The 21,356-nt window shown below is 38.6% G+C and overlaps 1 protein-coding gene across 1 annotated transcript in view; it reads right to left on the bottom strand.

Annotated features, from left to right (window-relative positions):
* The window catches only part of si:dkey-121b10.7 (heparan sulfate glucosamine 3-O-sulfotransferase 6), a 30,029-nt gene extending 17,733 nt beyond the window's left edge, over positions 1–12,296 (bottom strand). Inside the window, exon 1 of the mRNA XM_052137483.1 lies at positions 11,648–12,296. Coding sequence (XP_051993443.1) covers positions 11,648–12,150 — 503 coding nt within the window. The 5' untranslated portion in view covers positions 12,151–12,296. The remainder of the gene's footprint in view (positions 1–11,647) is intronic.
* Positions 12,297–21,356: the final 9,060 nt, after the last annotated feature.

Genomic DNA, 21,356 nt, shown 5'->3' with positions numbered 1-21,356 from the left:
TTCTACCAAGGCTAGACTGCAAATTTAGCAAAAAATCATAATGCAGCAGTCCCATAGACATTCTTATGACGGTTCACAGGCGAGGAGACAAGGGCACAGTTTCTGAATCTCCTAATTATCATTGTTTTCAGATCAGCATGTTTGATACTGTGTTTATGATCAGTCACAGGAAATAACAAGGAGGAAGATCTCAGCTGAAAAAAGACACATGATAGACCTTAGTCAGAGTAAACGCAACTGTAAACAAAGCTATATTCTGAATGTTCAAAGTTGCATCATATAAACAACACAATCTATGTTTTCTAGATTTATCATCTACTGGAATTTTTCCCTCACAGCCTCATTTTAAATTGCAAAAAAACGGTCTGCTACAAAAAAAGCACCAAAGAAAAATACGTATTTTCTTATGACATCATATAGATATATAGCACAGTGGGATTGTTATATCTAAATGTGCAAAGTCACAACCCATATTTTCTTGTTTTGTTTTTTTTCGTCAACTGGAATGTTTATTGGCATGACACTATTTTCAATGTTTAGTCTGCTAAACGATTGACACAATGGTATTTAACGCTACAACAACCCAATACATGTGCTGTAGGTCTATCCCTCATAGCCACATTTTCAATCGCAAATGTATTTTTTGTCTACACTGACTAAGGTCTATAACCAAAGAAAAATAAACAGAAATTTTGGAAACATGCATAAAAGAAATCTTCTTCTTCTTTTCGGATGCTCCCGTCAGGGGTTGCCACAGCAGACCCTCTGTGTTCCACATATTTGACTTGGCACAGGTTTTACACCAGATGCCCTTCCTGACACAACAACCAGTGGCTGGGGGACACTCACGCAATTAAGAGTCTCCAATTCACTTAACCTGCATGTTTTTGGACTTCTGTGGGAAACCAGAGCACCCAGAGGAAACCCACATGAACACAGGGAGAACATGCAAACTCCACACAGTATGGCCCAGGACTCAAACCCAGAACCTTCTCATTGTGAGGTGTCAGTGCTAACCACTGAACCACCCAAATATGCAACTGGAGTTCTTTAATTTAACACGAAACATTTAACAGTTTCACTAAATGTGAACTTACGACAATTTTCCAACTGTTCCTAAGAATGATTGATATGATGCTCATTACGCACAAAAGAAAATCCCATTTCGAGAACATTTACTCGTACTATTTCCCGATATTTAAGTCATTATTCAACTTTTCAACCTAATCAGTTTTTCATTTTCAAATCATAAATCCACTATTCAAATCAAGTGGTGGTGGCGTAGTGGGCTAAAGCACATGACTGATAATCAGAAGGTTGCTGGTTCGATCACCACAGCCACCACCATTGTGTCCTTGAGCAAGGCACTTAACTCCAGGTTGCTCTGGGTGGATTGTCCCTGTAATAAGTGTGTTGTAAGTCGCTTTGGATAAAAGCGTCTGCCAAATGCATATATGTAAATGTAAATCCAGTGGTGGTCCTGACTCACATGGTGCCCTAGGCAAGATAAGACATGAGCCATCCCCCACCTGACAAAAAAAAAAAAAAAAAAAAATATATATATATATATATATATGTATATATAGCAGGGTGTGACACAGCTCGGCCAGGCACCCTAGAGGGCACTCCCAGGCAAGGCCACTGCTTATACTACCTATGCCAAGAAATGCCACTGATCAAATCCATAGGATTTAGGATCAAATCGTGCATGCATTTTATAAATGAGGCCTCTTTGTCCAGAATGCATCTGGGATTCAGGATGTTTCACTGTTTCTGGAAACAGTCGAGGATCAGGATATTGCTAAATGCTCACCAAGGATTGGCATCAAAAATTCAATGGTATAAACTTGGCAAGTATGTCTTAGCATTCACTTCATACTCCACCATAATATATAGTTCATTGTAAACACTAAGTCTAAGTCTTGTAATTGTCAACTGAACTGAAAGCCAAAAATTAAATTAAATTTATAGCACATGTCAATTAATATCTGACCAGATACATTACATCTATAGCTCCAATAGAAGTAATGAAATATAATAGTAAATACACTGTACAATGGAAATCTGTTTAAAACTGCACCACACAGAAATGTAACCGACTTAATATGGAGTGTGTAACAGCATAATGAAGCTTTAAGACTGGGCTGGAGGAAACCACATCCCTGGCTTGGTTATCAGCCCACCATATGTGCAGTTTCAACTGTCAGTAACATGAAAGTTTGCAGCTCTTCTGCTGAACATTAAATAAAGTCAATCCACAAGCAGAGACTTTGGGAAAAGGGGTTGAAAACCTCTTTTTTGATTGCCCGGTTAATCATACTTTGCTTGTTGGAAGAGTTGTATTCAAAGAAATGGTTTGAGCTTGTCTCTTGAGATGTCTGAAGTATATTTCAGAAGTAGAAGTCTAGGCATTTCTGCTGAGAAGCCGTGCATCAAAAACAAGTTGTTAAGAATGTATGTATGCAGTTTGTGGGTTGGAGAACAACTTGGAAGAAGCCAAAGCTTTTCTTGCTTTTGGCCTTGACTGTAAATTTCCCACTAACTCAAAGGCCTATGGCAATTGCATTTGAATAAAGAACTTGCAAAACACCTATGTGTGGTGACGCTAAGTGCAAATAGTTGTTTCTTAGAGAATGATTATACAGCTAACCACATCATAAAGCAATCAAACCAGAACTGTTTCTCACAGACTGTCAGCACAGACAGGTGTGTTCATGAAAAATTGTTAAACAATGCTGTCAAACCACAGAGATCATATTTGACTGTAAAGTTTATATAAACACTTGGATGAAACTTACAATATTAACATGTTGACAGCATCTAAAAGCCTTTTTCGTACAGTGTACTGTAAAAATGTACATTTAGAAATGACGAATCCCCTAAAGACTGGTTGGAACTGTAATTGCCAGAATAGTCTCATGACAAATCATTATAATTCGCAAGAGATGGCGAAAAACGAAAGATATCGTACAACTTGGCTTGTACAACTTTTATTCCCATAGAGACCAACCACTCAACAAACAGAATTTAGCAATCTCAAACTACTTATAGCTAGCCTCAAACCAACACCTTATTGTTTGGTTTAGGTTTAAGTTAGTGTTTTGTGATGATGAGGAGGAGGAGGAGGGCGGGGCCGGGATGTGAGTATACAGGACCGGCTCCCAATTGGGCTAATCAGCCGAAGAGAGGGATAAATCTAAGGTTCAGGAGAGAGAGAGCCACACGCAGCTGCAGTGTGTGTGTTTTGTGACTTTTTGTTTACGTTTTCGTTAAATATGATGTGGCAGCGGGGGCGTGGTCAAGCACCCGTCCGGGAGAGAAAGCGGTAAGGGCGCTTGCACCTGAGCTAAATTATGTCTAACACCTGTCTCTAATTTCAGTGAGCATGGGGAGAGTGGCATAAAGATGGCCACAGAACCTCCAGTTAGACAGAAGTGAAACACGTGCCAGTCTAGTGTTGGCACAATATGAGACAGTCAGGGACAAAGAGACCTGTTGTTGAGCTGAAGAACTATTGTGTTGTTGTGAAGCTGTAAAGTGCTGGAGGTTATTAATTAAAAGCTGTAACTGTGAGACGAAGAAACCAGTTTCCTGTGTTCTCCTTCCGATCCTGGCCTGAAGTTTGTTACACTGGTGCTGAAACCCGGGACAAAAAAATCAAGTACGCCCCCGCTGCCACTTATGACTTTGCTGCTTCTTCTGGTTCCCGCCTCCTCCTTGCCCATCCTTTATACTGTTATGATGGTCCCGGTTGTTGGCACCAATGTAACATGGTAAAAGATGGGCAAGCAGGAGGCGGGAACCGGCTGAACAGTCAAAATAATGTTTAATGAAAACTTAAATGGCACAAACATAAACACATGGCAGCTGCCTGTGGCTCTCTCTCTGATTAGCCCAATTGGGGGCCGGCCGCACACACTCACGGCCTGGCCCCACCATCCTTTAAATTTAGTCACAGGATTAAATTTAGGAAACACTGTAAAAACATTGTTTGTTAATTTGTAGAATTTTCTCTATGTGAGTCAAAGTCGTACATTTCTGTATAAGTCATCTTGTACTAATTATTACAACTTGTCGTGAGACTGGGTTGGCTAGTACCCTTCTTAGGGTACCACCACAGGTGACAGAGTTCAGTACTCAGGCACAATCCCATAGCGGGACTTTCATTTATCAATAAATGACTAATAACAGTAACACCATAATCAGACAGGAAGACAGTCTGTTGTTTCTGAGATTTCCAGTACCGTAGGACCAACCATATTTTACAACTCACTGACATGTGCCATTTCCCATCAGACATTTTTGCATTGGCTCAAGTATGTTAACCTTCCCTTCTAGATTAACCAGAAGTGCATTGCGTTAGCAGCATGGGAGACTCAGGTTCGAACCCTGCGTTGAAACCAGGAAGTAATTGCGTTCGCATGTTCAGTGATGAGCGCAATTCGGAGGTTGCATTTTTCACTCTAAGACTACATTTTTACTCCACTGGTGATTAGGTTTAGGATTTGGGTTTGGGTTAAGTGGTACAGTTGATAAAATATGCATTCCTCTGTATGTATTAAAGGGGTCATGACATGAGAAACCAAATTTGCCTTGATCTTTTGGTATATAAGAGGTCTTTGTATCATTAAAACGTCCTGCAAGTTTAATATTTTAAGACGTCCTCCCCATTCTAAACGAATCATTTATTTAATCAAGCTCAAAATACAGCTCGTTCTGGATTCATGGTTAGAAGTGACGTGTCGGTTAGAAGTGACGTAACAGCGTTTGCATATGACCGCCTCCAGCGCAAGACAACTACGCTCATTTCGTATCGCCGTGCGCTTCACAATTGTTCAGTCGATGGACAGCGAGCTCTGACAAAGACTACTTGTGCACAGGAAAATTACGATGCCACACAGATGTGCTGTTCCTGGCTGTGGTCAAACAAAAACTCTGAATAAGCTGTCGAAAGATCCAGACGTCAGGGAAAAATGGATGCAGTTTATTTTTTGCGGACGTCCCAGTCACGGCAGTGTTAACTTGAGCGTTTGTTCTGTACATTTTAAGGATGACTGTTTTGAGAACAAATCTCAATATGATGCTGGCTTTGCCAGAAAACTGTTGCTCAAAGATAAGTCCGTGCCGACTATTCTGGGAACAACGACGACGCTAAACTGTAAGTAATCTATTTTAAACTTTAAACTACTTTTTAAAGCGCAATTTCATTCATTATGAATAATCACAGTGTTTTTACTTAGTTTACTTGCATATTGTTCTGGCTGGAGGCGTCAATAATTGATACATAGGCACTGACGTTAGCCAATCATAACAGTGGGCGTTAACACTGAAGTCTTAATTGGAAACGCCCCAAAACAGACTGTTTGAATCAGAGGATGAGAAACAGGGTGGGAAAAGGTCATAAATTACTAGATTTTAAAAGTTTTTCTTAAAAAAAAATATATTAATACTATAATTGCACCTAAGGGAACATAATAATACAATAAAAAAACCCATGTCATGACCCCTTTAATGTATTACATCATGTACAAAAAAATGTATTACATCATGTACAAAAATTTTATTACATCATGTACAAAAAAACTTGCTTCACAACTTGCTTTTGGCGCACCTCCATGGAAATTTCACCCCCGAAAATGGAGTTCACACAAGCCCATATACTCAACAATGCTCACCGCTTTGGCCACTGGGGGCAGTGTTTCAAATTTCAATGAGCACAGACCGAATTTAACCTAATGTTTCTGACTTCACAATGAGATAAGTGTAAAAGTAAAATTATTTGCACTTTTTGTGTGGCTGAATTTAATTATCATCACAACTCAACAAATATTGAATTGAAACATTAGTATTATGATTGCTGTTCCAATGGTTTCGACCATTCTCTGACAGAAAAGAATGAAACCGTTATAATGTCAATTATAGTAATTAGGTTAATGCGTTAACTGCGTTGCATAAACAGACTTCGCTGTGAATTCGGTTGAAAGTTCTTCATCAGAAATCAGTCTGTGCTGACTTAAAATTCGAATCACTGCCCCTAGTGACTGAAGCTGGAATTGTAGTTGAATGTATGTGCACATGCAAGCTCCATTTTCTAGATTACATTTCCAAAAGCAAGTTGTAAAGTGAGTTGCTTGTAATTGTAACTGATATAATACAGTCAAAAGGAATGCATATTTTACTAACCAAACACTCAAACCCCAACCCGAAACCTAACCATTATCAGAGAAACAATGTAATCTTGAATGAAAATGCAACCTTATAATCACACTCAAAATTGATTATGAGCCAGAACCCGTGTCTCTGATGCATCTCACACAACTTGCTAATAGTAGCGGTTCAGGACAAGGTAAACACATGTGAACTGATGCAGAGATGTTTGATGGGAGATGGCTTTTGCCAGTAACTAAAATATATGTGTGTTAGAAGTACAGCACACTTTATGTACACATAATAATGAAAGCCAAAGAGATCACATTGAATATAAGAAGCTAACACCTCTGTCTTTATCTCTCTTGTAAATTAGCTAATAGCTAAGTCTGTCATAATGATGCATGAATATCAAACCTCACAGAAGGCAACAGCTGCCGTACTGGACTAGTCAAGGACAATCACGCCACTTACTGAAAACAAGACCACCTTGACGCTATGTAACTAGCACACCTGTTCCCAGTCACAGGTCACATTTTTCCAGCCTTGGTCATGATGAGTCCTTTGAGCAAATGTATTAAGTTGCTCCATCTGAATGGGTTAGTAGATCTGTGACTGAAATCAGTGAGATCTAAGATTGTTCAGTGGTCCAATAAAACAGTTCTAACATGAATTAATAGCAAGAGATTGATCAAACAGCTTCAGTATATGATTATGGTCAGTCGCTCTTTACAAACATGGCCTGTTCTTCATTATGATACAAGCTAGTGCCACACATCTATCTCTGGACTGTGACGCTGATGTGTGCGGAGATGGGCCCTTCCACACCACTACCCTCAACCCTGATCAATCAATGACTGGTTTAATGTTAGAGACCTGGGTCCTATGGGAAATCAAGCCTGTCAAATCAGCACTTTGACATCATGAAATGTATGGGTTTAAAATAAAAACTGAATGTATAATGTAAATGTATTGTATTCATTAGCATCAGAGATGGATTTTCTGTGAAGAAAAGTCTGATTTTGTGTCGACTGCAATGATTGCTGGTATTTTAAGACTATTTGTTGGTATTTGGATGGTATTTCATTGGCAATGGATGAACATTTGAATGCCATTCATTTGTTCTGTAATTTATTTTCAGAAATAGACATATTTGACAAATATAGGCCACATAATATTTTTATCAAGTCATATTACTGTATAGTCATCACTGTCAAGAAAATGTCCTTGTCCTATTTATTCCAAAAAATAAAAGCACTAAATAAGAAATTATAGTCTGCATACAGAAAATAAAGTGAATTTTTAGGGCCATTAAGATTTTTTAGTTATGCACATTGTCTTTATTTATTATTTATAACAATGCATTATTTGAATTCTTTTTCAGCCTGATCTTACATAAAAATTGGCAAGTATGTGCCGATTTTTCTTTAGCCGAAATTGATATACGTTGACCGAATTTGAAAACACTGCCTTAAGGCTTAAGCTGTAAGTGTTTCAGAGCATATAAACAAGTGTGACATCCATCTATATCCAGGAGATGTTGCCAGAAGCCAGTTGTAAAAAGAGTTGTTTTCAGATTAACAGTGAAGAAAAGTGCATATTTTATTTAATCTACCACCCCAACCAAAACCAAAATCTAACCCTAACCATCAGTAGAGACAAAATGCAATGTTAAGAACAAAAATGCAACCTCATTTTCTCGGTCGTGATTGTTTATACACATGTGATTGCTTCCTTGTTTCATTGGGGATTGAACTGTGGCCAGTCGAGCCACAAGGGAAAGTAATTATTGTTGAGCCGTTCCAAATATGTCCGATGGGAGATCGGGCATGTCAGTGATTCGGCATACTGTTGCCGATCCTAGGGTAACGGAACTTTCGTAAACAGCATGCTGACTTCCCATGTGATCATGTTGTCTTTTTGAATGAAATATAGTAAAAAAAATCATCATTGACAACAATAGGAATATTACAAGTTCTTCTAGTCAGTTCTAAGACACTCTGCGCTATACAACACTAATAAGATAACAAGGAAATAAACCTAAAGCAAAACACAACCATTCTCTTAAAAACATCTCTTGAAGTATAAACCTTTATAACCTGATACCTTGGAGCACCATAAAGAATGTCATGAGATGAAAAGGGCAACAGTAGTTTGTCAGCAAGATTGAATATGCACAGGTTAATTAACTGTCCCTATGCCTAAGTGCAATAAAGTTGGTTACGGAGAAATCGATAAGCAGCAAGTCTGCACAGATCATTGATTGGGAGGTGACCTTTATTCCAGATAGTGATTTATGGAGTCGTGAAAATGCTAATCACTTGACACAACATCTTAAAAATGTGGCATTTATGATGCTGAAAACCACTGAGACGCCCCAAAAGCATTCGTCTGACGCATACATAAACGGACAATATTATTAAAAATAGCACAGATGGAACATAAGAACAACTATTTCAATTGTTATGTATCATTTATATAGAATTATCTCTATTTGGGGGCCTTTCTCAACAAATATTGATATATGTGATAAAATTGATTGTATTAATTAATTAGCATCAGGGCTGGACTGGTAATCTGGCATACCAGGCATTTTTCCGTTGGGTTGACGCACTTTTGGGCCGATCAGGGGCAGAATGACCATCGGGAGAACTGAGCGGGCTAGTTCGGTCGCGAAACGTGCCGAATGGGCTGCGATAAGCAACAATGAGCCGCTGCAGATATGCAGTAAAGGACAGCGAACACCATCCAACTCCCCCCACACACACACTCAACAACAATTGCACCATTATATATTATCATTGTTGTCATATTAATAACTTTACAATGGCATCACTTTATAAGTACTACTGTACATCATAGTATAGGTATATGAGCACCTGGTCACTGAGGAGAAATTTGTGTATGTTCTCTCTCTGAACTCACTCTTGTTCTGTCACACACACTTAGTGACCATGCTCTGTTATACTGTGACAACGCACTTTCATGGTCAGCTCCCAGCTGGCAAGCACAATATCTCAGCTGTCATTGCACATCTGCATATACACACATAATACGCAGAATGTTGACAAGGCTGTTATTGAATTATACTTTTCAAAAAGCCCTTACATGGGTGGTTTGTTTACATAAGGCAGTGGCTATACACTGGAACAAAACCCTGTGTGTGTGAGTGTGAGTGTGCGTGTGCATTAGAGAAAGCTGCAAACTTACCTACATAGTCGTTTTGCAGCTTGTATAGTTTGATTGGATACATGGCCTTCAATGGCCCAGATGTGGCAAGTGTTATCTCATCCATTTTAAAAGTATATTAACCTATTTATTTTACTGTCCTAACTATGCATTTAGTTGCATTTTATTGTTTTTCATTTAGCACCCTTTTTCCCTGCTGACTAAACCACTGATTTAGTCCACATCGCTCTCATTCATCTGAGGAGAGTGACAGAAGCAGCACTGATAGTCATTTTATTGACAGAAGTTTGAATGTCCTGCCGATGAGACATGACTCTAAGCTGGGAGGGTTGTTGGCAGGTGATATTACTGAACAAAGTGGCATTAATATAGAGAGGAATAATCAATGTCTAAACTGTCTAAAGAGGGTCTAAAAAGGTTTATATGTACTGTATGTAAAAACCTAACTTTCATCTGCAATCAGACTAATAAAATAAGATGCTTTAGTGTGTAAACCCTATGAAGGGTTAATTAAACTAAATGTGCTCTGCTGGAATACTTTATGTTGACTGCATTAACGTTTCTGTTTATGCATTTCAGCAATTATTGAGCAATATTGTGCTGTCTGCCTAAATTAAACTGTTGTCTCTGTAATTAAATTGAGCTAATCCATGTGATAAGACATGAGATGGTTGACTTAATTACCGCTCAATACGATTCTAAGTATGTTACCGGGTTATAAACAATGCATATTATGCATAAATAGATGCATTTAGATGCATGATGCTATTATGTGTGATTTGTTTTTAAAAAGCAGAAATATTAAAGAAATAATAAACACCAAATTCCCCAAAAATTCATGCAAATGAACCTATTAAGACTAATCCGGTTGCTAACGTGTTCTGAGTGGTTGTAAACATGTTGCTGTGTGGTTTTTAGGGTATTTTGGATAGTTGGTACTTGGATGCTTACAGGCAAAGTCAAAAGAAACTTCCCCCCAATATACTCTGGTCCCTATGGCTAGGGTCTATCTTCAAAGTCTATGGATTTGTTTCACCCGTTTTATCATCCACCATGCATTACTAAATGGGGAAACATACTATATGCAAGTAAGTTGAATGCAGATGCAATTTGTTTGCAAGCTTGATTTGATGTGTTGTTGTGTTCCAAAAAGGATTGTAACAAACGCCAGTCCGCGTTGCATTCTCAACATTGCCACAAGGGGAGCTATAGCCATGTGAACGGTTTAATTTATGGTGACTTTTCTTTCAAGCCAAGTACTGTCATGACTGAGCAACAGTTTGAAGAGATTATTGCTGAGCAGGTTAGTTAAAGTCAATATATTCCAATTTACCAAAATAATAATACTTACCAATTTAAGGTAACTTTATCCCTCCCCCATTTGCTAGGCTAGGCTAGATGCATGTCTTTGTCCATTGCCTTTTTTTTTTCAAGTGTCTCACACCCTAGATAGCACACGCACATCTCCGAGATGTCTGGAAAGCATCAAAATCGGACTATCATCTGCTAAACATCTTTAAAAGATCAGATTTACAAACATATCTAAATCAAAACATCTTAAAGACATCTGCTGAATGTCTTATTGACATCTGAGACATACAGTATTGATATACTGTATCCCGGATAGCACACATAGGCCTACTGTACATCTCTGAGATGTCTGTTTTAGATCTTTTGATCTGGAAAACATCACAATCACAATCTAATAAACATCTGCAAAACATTTCAAAAAGAGCACATAAACGTCTCAAAGACATCTGCTGAGTGTCTAATAGACATCTGTGAGGAAACGGATACAACACGTCTAATAGACGTATTGCAGATGAGCAAACAACGTAAAATAGACGTCTTCCAGATCTAAACACTTACATCTAATAGACGTCTTGGAGATGTATGTGTGCTATCAGGGTACCCAGCACGCACATCTCCAACATCACCATCTACTTAACATCTTACACGTCTTAAAACATCTGCTGAATGTCTTATTGACATCCGAGACACACTGTAGCCTATTATTGACATATGTCTTATAGAGTTATTGCAGATAAGCAAACCTAAAAATAATAATAAAACATATACGCCTTCCAGATGTGAACACACACATCAAATAGATGTGAAGGTGATGTAGCTTATATGTGTCTGCTTTATTTTTTTTATTTATTTATTTATTTATTTTTTTGCTCAAGTCGCGTTTGTTGTGAACGGCCCCTAACTCTTATGAGCAAAAACAATGACGCTTGTCTTATCAAACACCACAAATGGCCTTAACACCAACATCCCAAATGGATGGATCGTTTAACAGACGGCATACCTGTACCACTGGAGACCCTTCTCATAGAACCTGTCAAAGAAGTGCGGCTCTGCACCCACGGCTCTCACATCGGGGTGCACGCGCAGGAACTCCAGAAGCGCGCGCGTTCCCCCCTTTTTCACGCCGATAATAATCGCCTGGGGAAACTCTTTGGTCCCAAAGTTGTTGGACACTGACAGGTTGTTGAAGGTTTCATGACCTAAACCGCGTTGCCGTTTCTCATCCTCCACGTCTTTCGCATCAAAGTCCATCCGGTCGGACTCGGTGAGCTCGCGAACGATGGAGATGTTCCAGTGCGCGTCCGGTTGAAGTTTCTTCCCTTCCTTCGGGAAAAGTTTGCTTCTAAACCTCTGATGGACGTACAGTGGAGTCGGCATGGAATCGCAGTATCCAGTGAGGCAATAGAATAAATACGTGAAAATTAGGATCATGGTAAAGAAAATGGACACCTTGGAGTGCGCCTTCAGGTGTCCGAATTTGAAACTCGTTGTCCAACATCCCATGAGTGTCTTTGCCTCGCATGAAATAAAATGTTAAACGGAGGAATCATGCCGTATTGAAAGTACAATAACAGCTCGACTAAACATTTAGTTAATAGTTTTTGTTTTATTCTTTTGTTTGTTTGTTTTTTACGCCGCGTGTTGTTCACATCGCCAAATCAAGTGAATGTAATATGCGCGATTTTGTTGTATCCTGGGAGAAAATGCTTCTTTCTGATCCTATCGTTTGACCGGTTTGACTCCCGATCTTCATTTCTTTGCCTTGAGGTCTCACAGCCGTGAGCGTTTAATGCGCTCCCGGGTGCGCAAGGTTACCATTCATCCATCACACTCGTTTTGGTGCGTATCCACGCCCTGCTTTCCGAGTTACCACCCCTTGGCTCCGTTGCTCAAATTACTTTTATGACTTACCTACCTAAGCAGTTTCAAATCCATTAATTATTGCTAAATCGACGGGAGCCTATTTCTTCTGGTTAAGAAAAGAACAGGTCAAAGTTCGCACTGCATAAGAGCAGTGAAATGTTATCTTAGGTATTTTTATGGCATGCACTTTCCTTCACTGCTGTGTGAGGACTGCATATGTACACAGATGAAGAGGTCAGTCTGTGAGCAACACCTGTCTTAAAGGCCACACACTCGGTGGAGACAGTCTGTGAACTACTCTCGATTTTTACTGTCTACAAATCGGGCAATTCAGGGAAAGCGCGTGATCGTCACGGTCAACTTGGTGACTTTGCACAATTTCAGTCAGGAAATTATTTTCAGTCATATCTGTGCGGTTTGGTCTGGGGCTGGACAGTTTCTAGGAGGAATAGTAAAAAAAAACAATTTTGTTTGAAATTCAAAATGACGAACAAATGGTCGAAATATGGCCGAAATTAAGACAAAATAGGTTAGGCTATTTTTGCAATTTGCCTGTGCCAAGAAACATAAAGAGACCAAGACAATAAGCTTTGTACATTTTTTTTTTTTTTTTTTAACAAAGATTATGTATATGTTCAATGACGTGACTCTTATATTACATTAAAAAAAAAATACAAAAGTAATACATTAATAATCCATTCATAATATGTAATAATTCACCTATTAACGTAATTAATATATACGTAATAATTACTTGAAAACACCTATTCGATAATTAATATTTTTCAATAAATGAGTTCAATGTCATTATGCTATTTCTCTGCTTAAATAAAAAATAAAAATAAAATAAAAAGTCATGTGGTCTCACTGTTGAACCAGTGGAAAATAAGGTATAAATAAATGCTGAAATTCTTTTTGAATTTATGTATTTTTTGATTTTTTTTTTTTTTTTTTGGCATGAGTAGCCTATTGCATAATAATAATAATTTATTTGTATTTTTTTTTTAATATGTAGAGATTATATATTACATATTATCCATATCAAAAAACAAATACATTTAAAAACTTTTGTCTGCCAAATCAAAATCATTTGTTGTAACTAAAAATGGCCATTTTGTTAGAAAAAGGGAGGACCCCTTTAGACCCTCCAGACTGTGAGTGGTTCAAAAACTTTTTTTTATAAAAAGGCAGTTTTGGGTCATATGGAGTAACCCTGATAAAACATCTTGATATTCTTGACTCAAAAATTCATGATATTTAAAATAATAATAATAATAATAATAAAATAACTTAGAAAATTGTGTTTGAATTTTAATTAATAATGTATAAAGTAATGATTAAGTTGTGTACATTCATGTATTTAAGGTGCAATGAAAGTACTTTAATTCCTTTTACTTGATGGCTACACCACATTACATTTTTAAAGTGTTTAAATTTACATTTACAGTATTTATATTATAGAAAATGCTCAAAATATTTTTCTCAATTGTATGAAACCAACATGAACCCTGAGATTACATTTCTACAAACTTGGCCTGTGTGCAAGTAAAAGTTTTAAAATATTTCACATTTTTATCACTGCTAATTCCCTGCAGTTTCCAGGTGAAATGAACACTAGAGGCGCTACAACATCTGTGTGTTTTATTCACTTTCACTCAAATCATGACTTTAATGGCTGTTTATGACTATATAAAGACGTATTTTTCTCTATATTACTCAGACCCTGCTATTGAATAATATCTTCACACTTTTACGCAAACATTTCTTTTGAAAAACAAAACATTTCAATGCTCGTATTACAGACCCACCTACATATATATACACTTATTCCAACATGATTAGCTTGTGTTGTAGCTCACCTGATGCCAGGGCTGGATTGGTAATCTGGCATACTGGGCATTTTCCCGGTGGGCCTACGCACTTTGGGGCCGATCAGGGGTGGACAGCCCATCGGGAGAACCGGGCGGGCCGGTCACGAAACGGACCACGATAAGCTGAAATGAATGGGACGCAAAATGGCACCGCAATATGACGAAGGGGGCAGCGATATGCAGAAAAGGACAGTTTTCTCTTCCCAGTCCACCCCTCCCTGATGCGTTTGGTTTGGTTTAATTCAAGCCAGAAACTCAAGCTGACTTATGACACGACAGAGTGCATGTGATTGCTTCAGAAAATTAGCTTTTTCATTTCACGTTTACATTTTAAAACACGATCAGTTAGGTTTTGGCATTGATTAGGTAAGGATGCCTTTTTTAACATCTCATACATATTTTAAAGCATTAATGTTTAGGTTTAGGCGTTGATTTGGTAAGGATATCTTTTTTTAAATGTCACTAGAAACCTGCAGCAAAACATGTTATAAAGCACATCCATTCTGAATTGCAAAAATGTTGTCATGTTCACATTCATTTCATGACACCAGGCTGTTATTTGTCAGTGACCCACTTATAAAATAGATTGTTTCTTCTGAACACTAGGTGGCGCTCTCTTCAAACTCCTCAGGTGCACTCCTCAGGACATGGTATCGATGATGCCTAACAAGTTTTGTTTCAATATGACAAACGGCAGAGCGGCGATACAATCTGTAGATTTCAGACCAAACGCTTCAAAAGTTACGGGCAAAAAAATCGAACTTTTTTTAGCTTTCTTGACCAATAGTGGTTGTGTCACCAAACTTTGCACGCACCCTTAGATCATGGTCCTAATGACGCATACCATCTTTTGTTTTCGATAGACCAAGTGTTTCCAAGATTTAGCCTCATTTCCTGTTTTATGACTTCATCATAACTGCAGTCCCCCAGTAATATTTACATTTGATTTTGTGCTGACAGTCTTGAAATTGAAAAGACAATCTTGACAAGACAATCTGTCTTGACAGTCTACAGTCTCATTGACGCTATAGGACAGGTGTCATTATGGTCCAGACTCTACGGAGCCTGTTGCAAGGCTAAAAACAATATTGCCTGACTTTGCCCACTCTCTTCACCCTAAAGGGCGGGTCACAGGGACCTTATGTCAAACTCAGATTCATTTCATCAAATGTGTTCATATAGCAATATTGTACAGTTCTAGAGCTACAAACACGGTGTAACATCAACATTTGTTCTAATAACACTAATTTACCATTTGGCCACCGGAGACCAATGTTTTGCAAATGGAATTTTCCCCCATTCATCTATTATGCAGGTCTTTAGCTGTGCAATTTTATGGGGCCTTTGTTGCTGTATTTTGCACTTCAAAATGCACCATACATTCTCGATTGGAGACAGGTCAGGACTGCATGCAGGCCAATCTAGCACCTGTACTTTCTGCTTACGCAGCTGTGCACTTGTAATCCGGGCAGTTTGTGGTACGAAGACCCCGTACAATTGCACTGCTGAAGACCTGCATAATGGATGAATGGGGTAAAATTCCACTTGCTAAACTTAACAAACTTGTGTCTTCAGTGCCCAAATGCTAAATGAGTGTTATTAGAAGAAATGGTGATGCTAAACAGTGGTAAAAACTTGACTTTCCCAACTTTTTTGCAGCGTGTTGCAATCATCTGTTTTGAAATGAGAGTATATATTGTCGAAAGACAAAACAATTAATGTTACATGTAAAACATCAAATAATATGTTGATGTAGTACATTATATATATTCTGTAGCACAGGGTGAACAGAATTTACAAATCACTCCTTTTTGTTTTTATTAGCATTTTCCATACTGTCCCAACTTTTTCAGAATTGCCGAAATCTGCTTCCAGAGTTTGTTGTTGGTGTTGAAGTCCATGAAACAATATGTCATAAAACTGTAACATGTTATTATAGGTTATTATTTATTTCAAAAATCTATATTTCCTGTCTATTTATTTATTTAATATGTAACCAAGTAATATGCAGAAATACTGTATATACTGTCAGCCGGCCATTATCATAAAATACACCTCTTCAGGTAAATACAAGACTCATCCCTATCAACCTGTCAGGGTGTCTTTTGTGATGATGACCATCTGACTGTACATTATCCCTTTTATTACAACAGCCAGTGATTGGCTTCTTGAAATAATTATTTGTGAGTTTGAGTTACAGTACATGAGATATTGTTCATCACTTAAAACAAACCTCTATCAAATAATCTAGAAAAGAGTGCCCGTTTTCAAGAGGAGAAGAGTGGTCACGGCTACACGTTTGAGGTGGACCACCAAACGAGAGCTGCCACCCACAAACTCACATCATACGCATGACTGATGACCTGCCAACCTGTCAACTCAGCATCTGCTGTTCAAGCCAAAATAACATTATTGTTGTGTGGTGGTGTAAATGTTGTAAAATGACAGAAATATAATGAAAACTTACTTCTGCTGACAGAAAGCATACAGTAAGACAAGTCTTTCACTTTTATACCTACAAGTGAAAAACAAATCTTATCATTATTTAAGGGGGATTACGGAATAGTATGTAGCTTCAAGCAAAGCTGGTTTTGAAACAATGAGAAAACTTCCAACAGAAACATCAATACAATCATATTTTGAAAATGAACTTATTTTGTAGTGTATTTTAAATTACTTGTGTGGACAAAAACACAAACTGTATGTACATACACCGATCAGCCACAGCATTAAAACCACCTGCACCTGCGGTCCCCTTCATGCCGCCAAACCAGCACCAACCCGCATCTCAAAACAGCATGCAGGGGTGCTATTGTTCACAACACAATTGTACAGAGTGGTTATATGATTTACTGTAGACTTTGTCAGTACGAACCAGCCTGGCCATTCTCTGTTGACCTCTCTCATCAACATGGTGTTTCCGTCCTCAGAACTGCCGCTCACTGGATGTTTTTATTTTTGGCCCCATTCGGAGTAAATTCTAGAGACTGTTGTGTGTGAAAATCCCAGATACACTCAAAACAGCCCGTCTGACACCAACAATCATCCATGTGATCATCTAATCAGCAAATCGTGTGGCAGCAGTGCATAAAATCATGCAGAAACAGGTCAGGAGCTTCAGTTAATGTTCACATCAACCATCAGAATGGGGGGAAAAAATGTGATCTCAGTGATTTGGATCATGGCATGATTGTTGGTGCCAGACGGGCTGATTTGAGTATTTCTGTAACTGCTGATCTCCTGGGATTTTCATGCACAACAGTCTCTAGAATTTACTCCGAATGGCATGCATTGATGGTATATTGAAGGCATGCCATGATGATGAAATACCTCTAATGGGCTCCATGTGAGAGAAGAACTGTGGGACATCAGAGAAAGATTTGACACGCCATTCGTGACAGGTTGCTGAGGAAGACCTCCATGTGTTTGTTTAACCCTTTGAAAAATTAACCATTGTTTTACTATTGTAAGCCAAGTATTGTACCATAGACTGTAGTAACCTTGTTTTTTTGTTGTTGTTTTTTTTGGGGTGGAAAACATGGTTGTACTATAGTAATATTGTTATAACCATGACTGAACAGTAGTCACCATGTTTTGGTGAAAACCATGGTTTTGATGATTAACTATGGTTTTACTAATGAATACTGTATCCATTTAGTAACCAATGTTTTCCTCTATATAGCTTTATATTTAATAAAATAGTAAAAATATATAGTTTTATATATAGTAATATTGTAGTAAGGATGATTGTAGCATGGTTCATTTTGTTGGTATTACAGTATGGTTTTACTTTATACTCTAAATTTCAGAACTCAACACTTTTCACTGCGAAAAGGGCATTTGTTGAAACAAAGCTGCCAAAACGGCTCATTCTCTACTTCCTCCACATTGTGATGTCACATTGTGGTAGACATTTGCATCTGACCGCCTCCACAACAATGCCTACTTTACCTTATCACCTCCGTAGCCCCACCCAGTAGTGGTGAGCAGTGAGATGGCAAGTAGAGAGCAGGTCAAAATCCAACATGGTGGACAATCTGGTAGGTTGAGAAAATATCTCAGCAGTGTGTGAAATGTCACAAGCCATAAAATATGGCATCAAAATGTAAGAAAAGAAAAAGGGACAGATAATATGAAACAAGGTGAAAATAGCACTTGTCTCGGATTGACCTCGTCTCTCGTCAGCGCAACTATTGTGGTCAAAAATTAAGAACCCAGGCTGCCGACTGTAGAGGGCATGAGAGAGAGAGACAGAAAGAGAGAGTGTGTAGGGGAACAATGACAATCACTTGCTGCTGATAACGGCTGTCGTTAAATGCTGATTTAAGAGAATGCCTCTCGCTTCTCTTTGAGAGACCCGTCTCTGTCCCGTGTCCCAGCATGCATGGTGAAGCGGTTAATCATCCCACCACCGAGATGCAAGCCATTGTACTCACACCCCAATGGCCCAAGATTTTAAACCATAAAAAGAGACCAATTTTTGATCTGCAATACCAAAAGGCATCTTTCATGGAGGTTTCTTTTGTCAAATGATCTGAAATCAAAATTCGGACAATGCTAGAATGGACAGCAAAAAATAGGGACCAGTTCTCTATTCTAATCAGAATTTTGTCTCACGTTTTACGCTTGATGCCCATGTCCTTAATCACCTTCAGCCAGATGTGGCACACTTGTTTTCACAGCTGGGGAGGTGTTTCTTTATTTTAACATGCCCACACATACTCACACAAATGCACACATTTATTCTGACACTCAAACCTCTTTTAATCTGGTTGCTCAGTCAGAGAAGTGTGAATGAGGGCAGATCGCATCACGCTAATGGTTCAAAAACAACAACAAATGAGCAGAGTTTCCAAGGTCACCTCTATCAGAATACAGAGGAACTTGAGGAGTGGTGAGATAAGTACAAAGCCTCCTGAACACCTGCATAACATCTTTGGGATGCCAGCTGAGGTTCACCTGCAGCAGCAAGTCATTATATTTTCAATACAGTCTTTAAAGGAGAAGTGTGTTGTGTCTGTGCCACTAGTTGCACCAAACCTAATTGTAAAAATGTCCAAAAAAAAGGTTTTTTACAAGAAGACATTACGTGGTCTATTACACATGTCCCAACATTTCTGAGGTGAAATATATCTACTGTGTGGCGCTCAAAGCGAGTTACATGTATTCCCTGTTTTCCCAAACAGGTGAGTTTAATGTAAACTGTCTATTGAGTTTTAAATCAACAAAACTATCGAAGATGTGAAAATGCAATTGCTTAAGCAACCACATTATTTTGTGTTGCTTCTTTGACACTTTTGACCCACATGTCAATGTGCATGCTCTTCAGGACTCCTACCCATGACCTTTTGCATCGCAAGTGCATCGTGCTATCAATTGAGCTTTCGTACTTGATCACATAGAAAATAGAAGCGATTCATCCAACAATAGGGGCAACAATATAATAAGTGCTGTAATACAAGTCTCACATAGCTTAGAGCAGTAGTACACATAGCAGGGAAAGTAAACATTTTTTTAAAGAACATGAGTGTGTTAGTATGAATGGATTAGGTGTTCAAGAAAAATAAAAAGAGGCTGAAGACACAGCTGCTCGGGTGGAGTTAGGCAGGTCATTCCACCAGTGTGGAACAGTCAAAGTAAAGGTCTGGGACAGTGATTTTGTGCCTCTATGAGATGGCACCATGAGGCACCATTCATCTGCAAAACGCAGATTTCTGGAGGGAGCATAAGTCTTAAGTAGTGAGTTTAGATTGTGGGGAGCGGAGCTAGTGGTTGTTCTGTAAGCAAGCATCAATGCCTTTAACTTAACATGAGCAACCATTGGCAACCAGTGCAATTGGATGAAGAGAGGCATGAAGTGCGCTCTCTTGGGCTCGTCGAAGTCCACTCTCACTGCTGTATTCTGGATCAATTGCAGAGGTTAGACAGTACATGCTGGAAGGCCTGCCAGAAGCAATAATCCAGCCTGGATAGAACAAAAGCTTGGACAAGCAGTTGTGTAGCATGCACAGCTAAATGTAAATGTGTTTATATGTCAAAGAAAGCATTGTCAGAGGAACAGAGCGAAAGGTACTTGTCTATGAACCGATATTCTTGATTTTTACTTGTGATTTGTGTGAAAGCGAATAAAAGTCACTGTTGATAAATGGCCTCTAGTGTTCATGTCACCAGGTAACTGCAGCGATACGTACAACAAGCCACTTAAAATCATTTAGCCAAAATGTACGTATAGTAAATTGATTCTATGAGAAATGTTTGCCTAAAAGCCTCTTAGCAACACTCACTCAAAGAAGTTCAGTGAAAATACGCTCATATATCCATTGCATTTGCTTGCGGTGCTTCTCTGAAAAATACTCCATTTTTGAGTGTTCTTTTCTTGGACCTCATCACAGTGTTTGCACATGAAAGCTGAAGTCTATGGTGGCAAAGCAAGTCTCTTTACATGCATGGCATGGAAGGCCTGTGGTTAGCCTTAAGTATAGGGAAGACATGAATTACATTACAGTGCATGGGTGTAGTAGACAAAAAAGGAGCGAAGGAGAGAACACTTTGCATAAAGAGAGAGACATAAAGGGATGTTTTTAGTGGGCATGTTTGGGCAGGACATCTCTAAACATCTTACATCAGTGTGTAATTTCTGCACCTCTAGTGGTGCCCAAGAGACTTGCAAACCTATTGTTTTCAAACACTGTACCTGATTTCAGACCAATAGATTGTCCTGCCCCAAATTCACATCATCATTGAGCTGAAGTTGTTGTGTCCGTGCAAACAAACCCATTGCAGTTGTGCATGGAGAAGATGTTCAATGTGACAGTAAACATGCAAAACAGGCACAGACAGTATGGGGAAAATCCTGTGGAGGCTTGCGGGACCTCTCGTACTGGAAATAGCAGGGGTTCGAGCCACTTATCCCAATTCTTAGCGTCTTCGAGTACCTACTTACGAATCATGTAATGATTTCAGATCATGTAATGT

Source organism: Xyrauchen texanus, chromosome 11 (genome assembly GCF_025860055.1).
Source record: "Xyrauchen texanus isolate HMW12.3.18 chromosome 11, RBS_HiC_50CHRs, whole genome shotgun sequence".
NCBI classification, from domain to species: Eukaryota; Metazoa; Chordata; class Actinopteri; order Cypriniformes; family Catostomidae; genus Xyrauchen; species Xyrauchen texanus.
The sequence above is the reverse complement of the archived record's forward strand: the minus strand, read 5'-3'. Positions and strand labels throughout refer to the sequence as shown.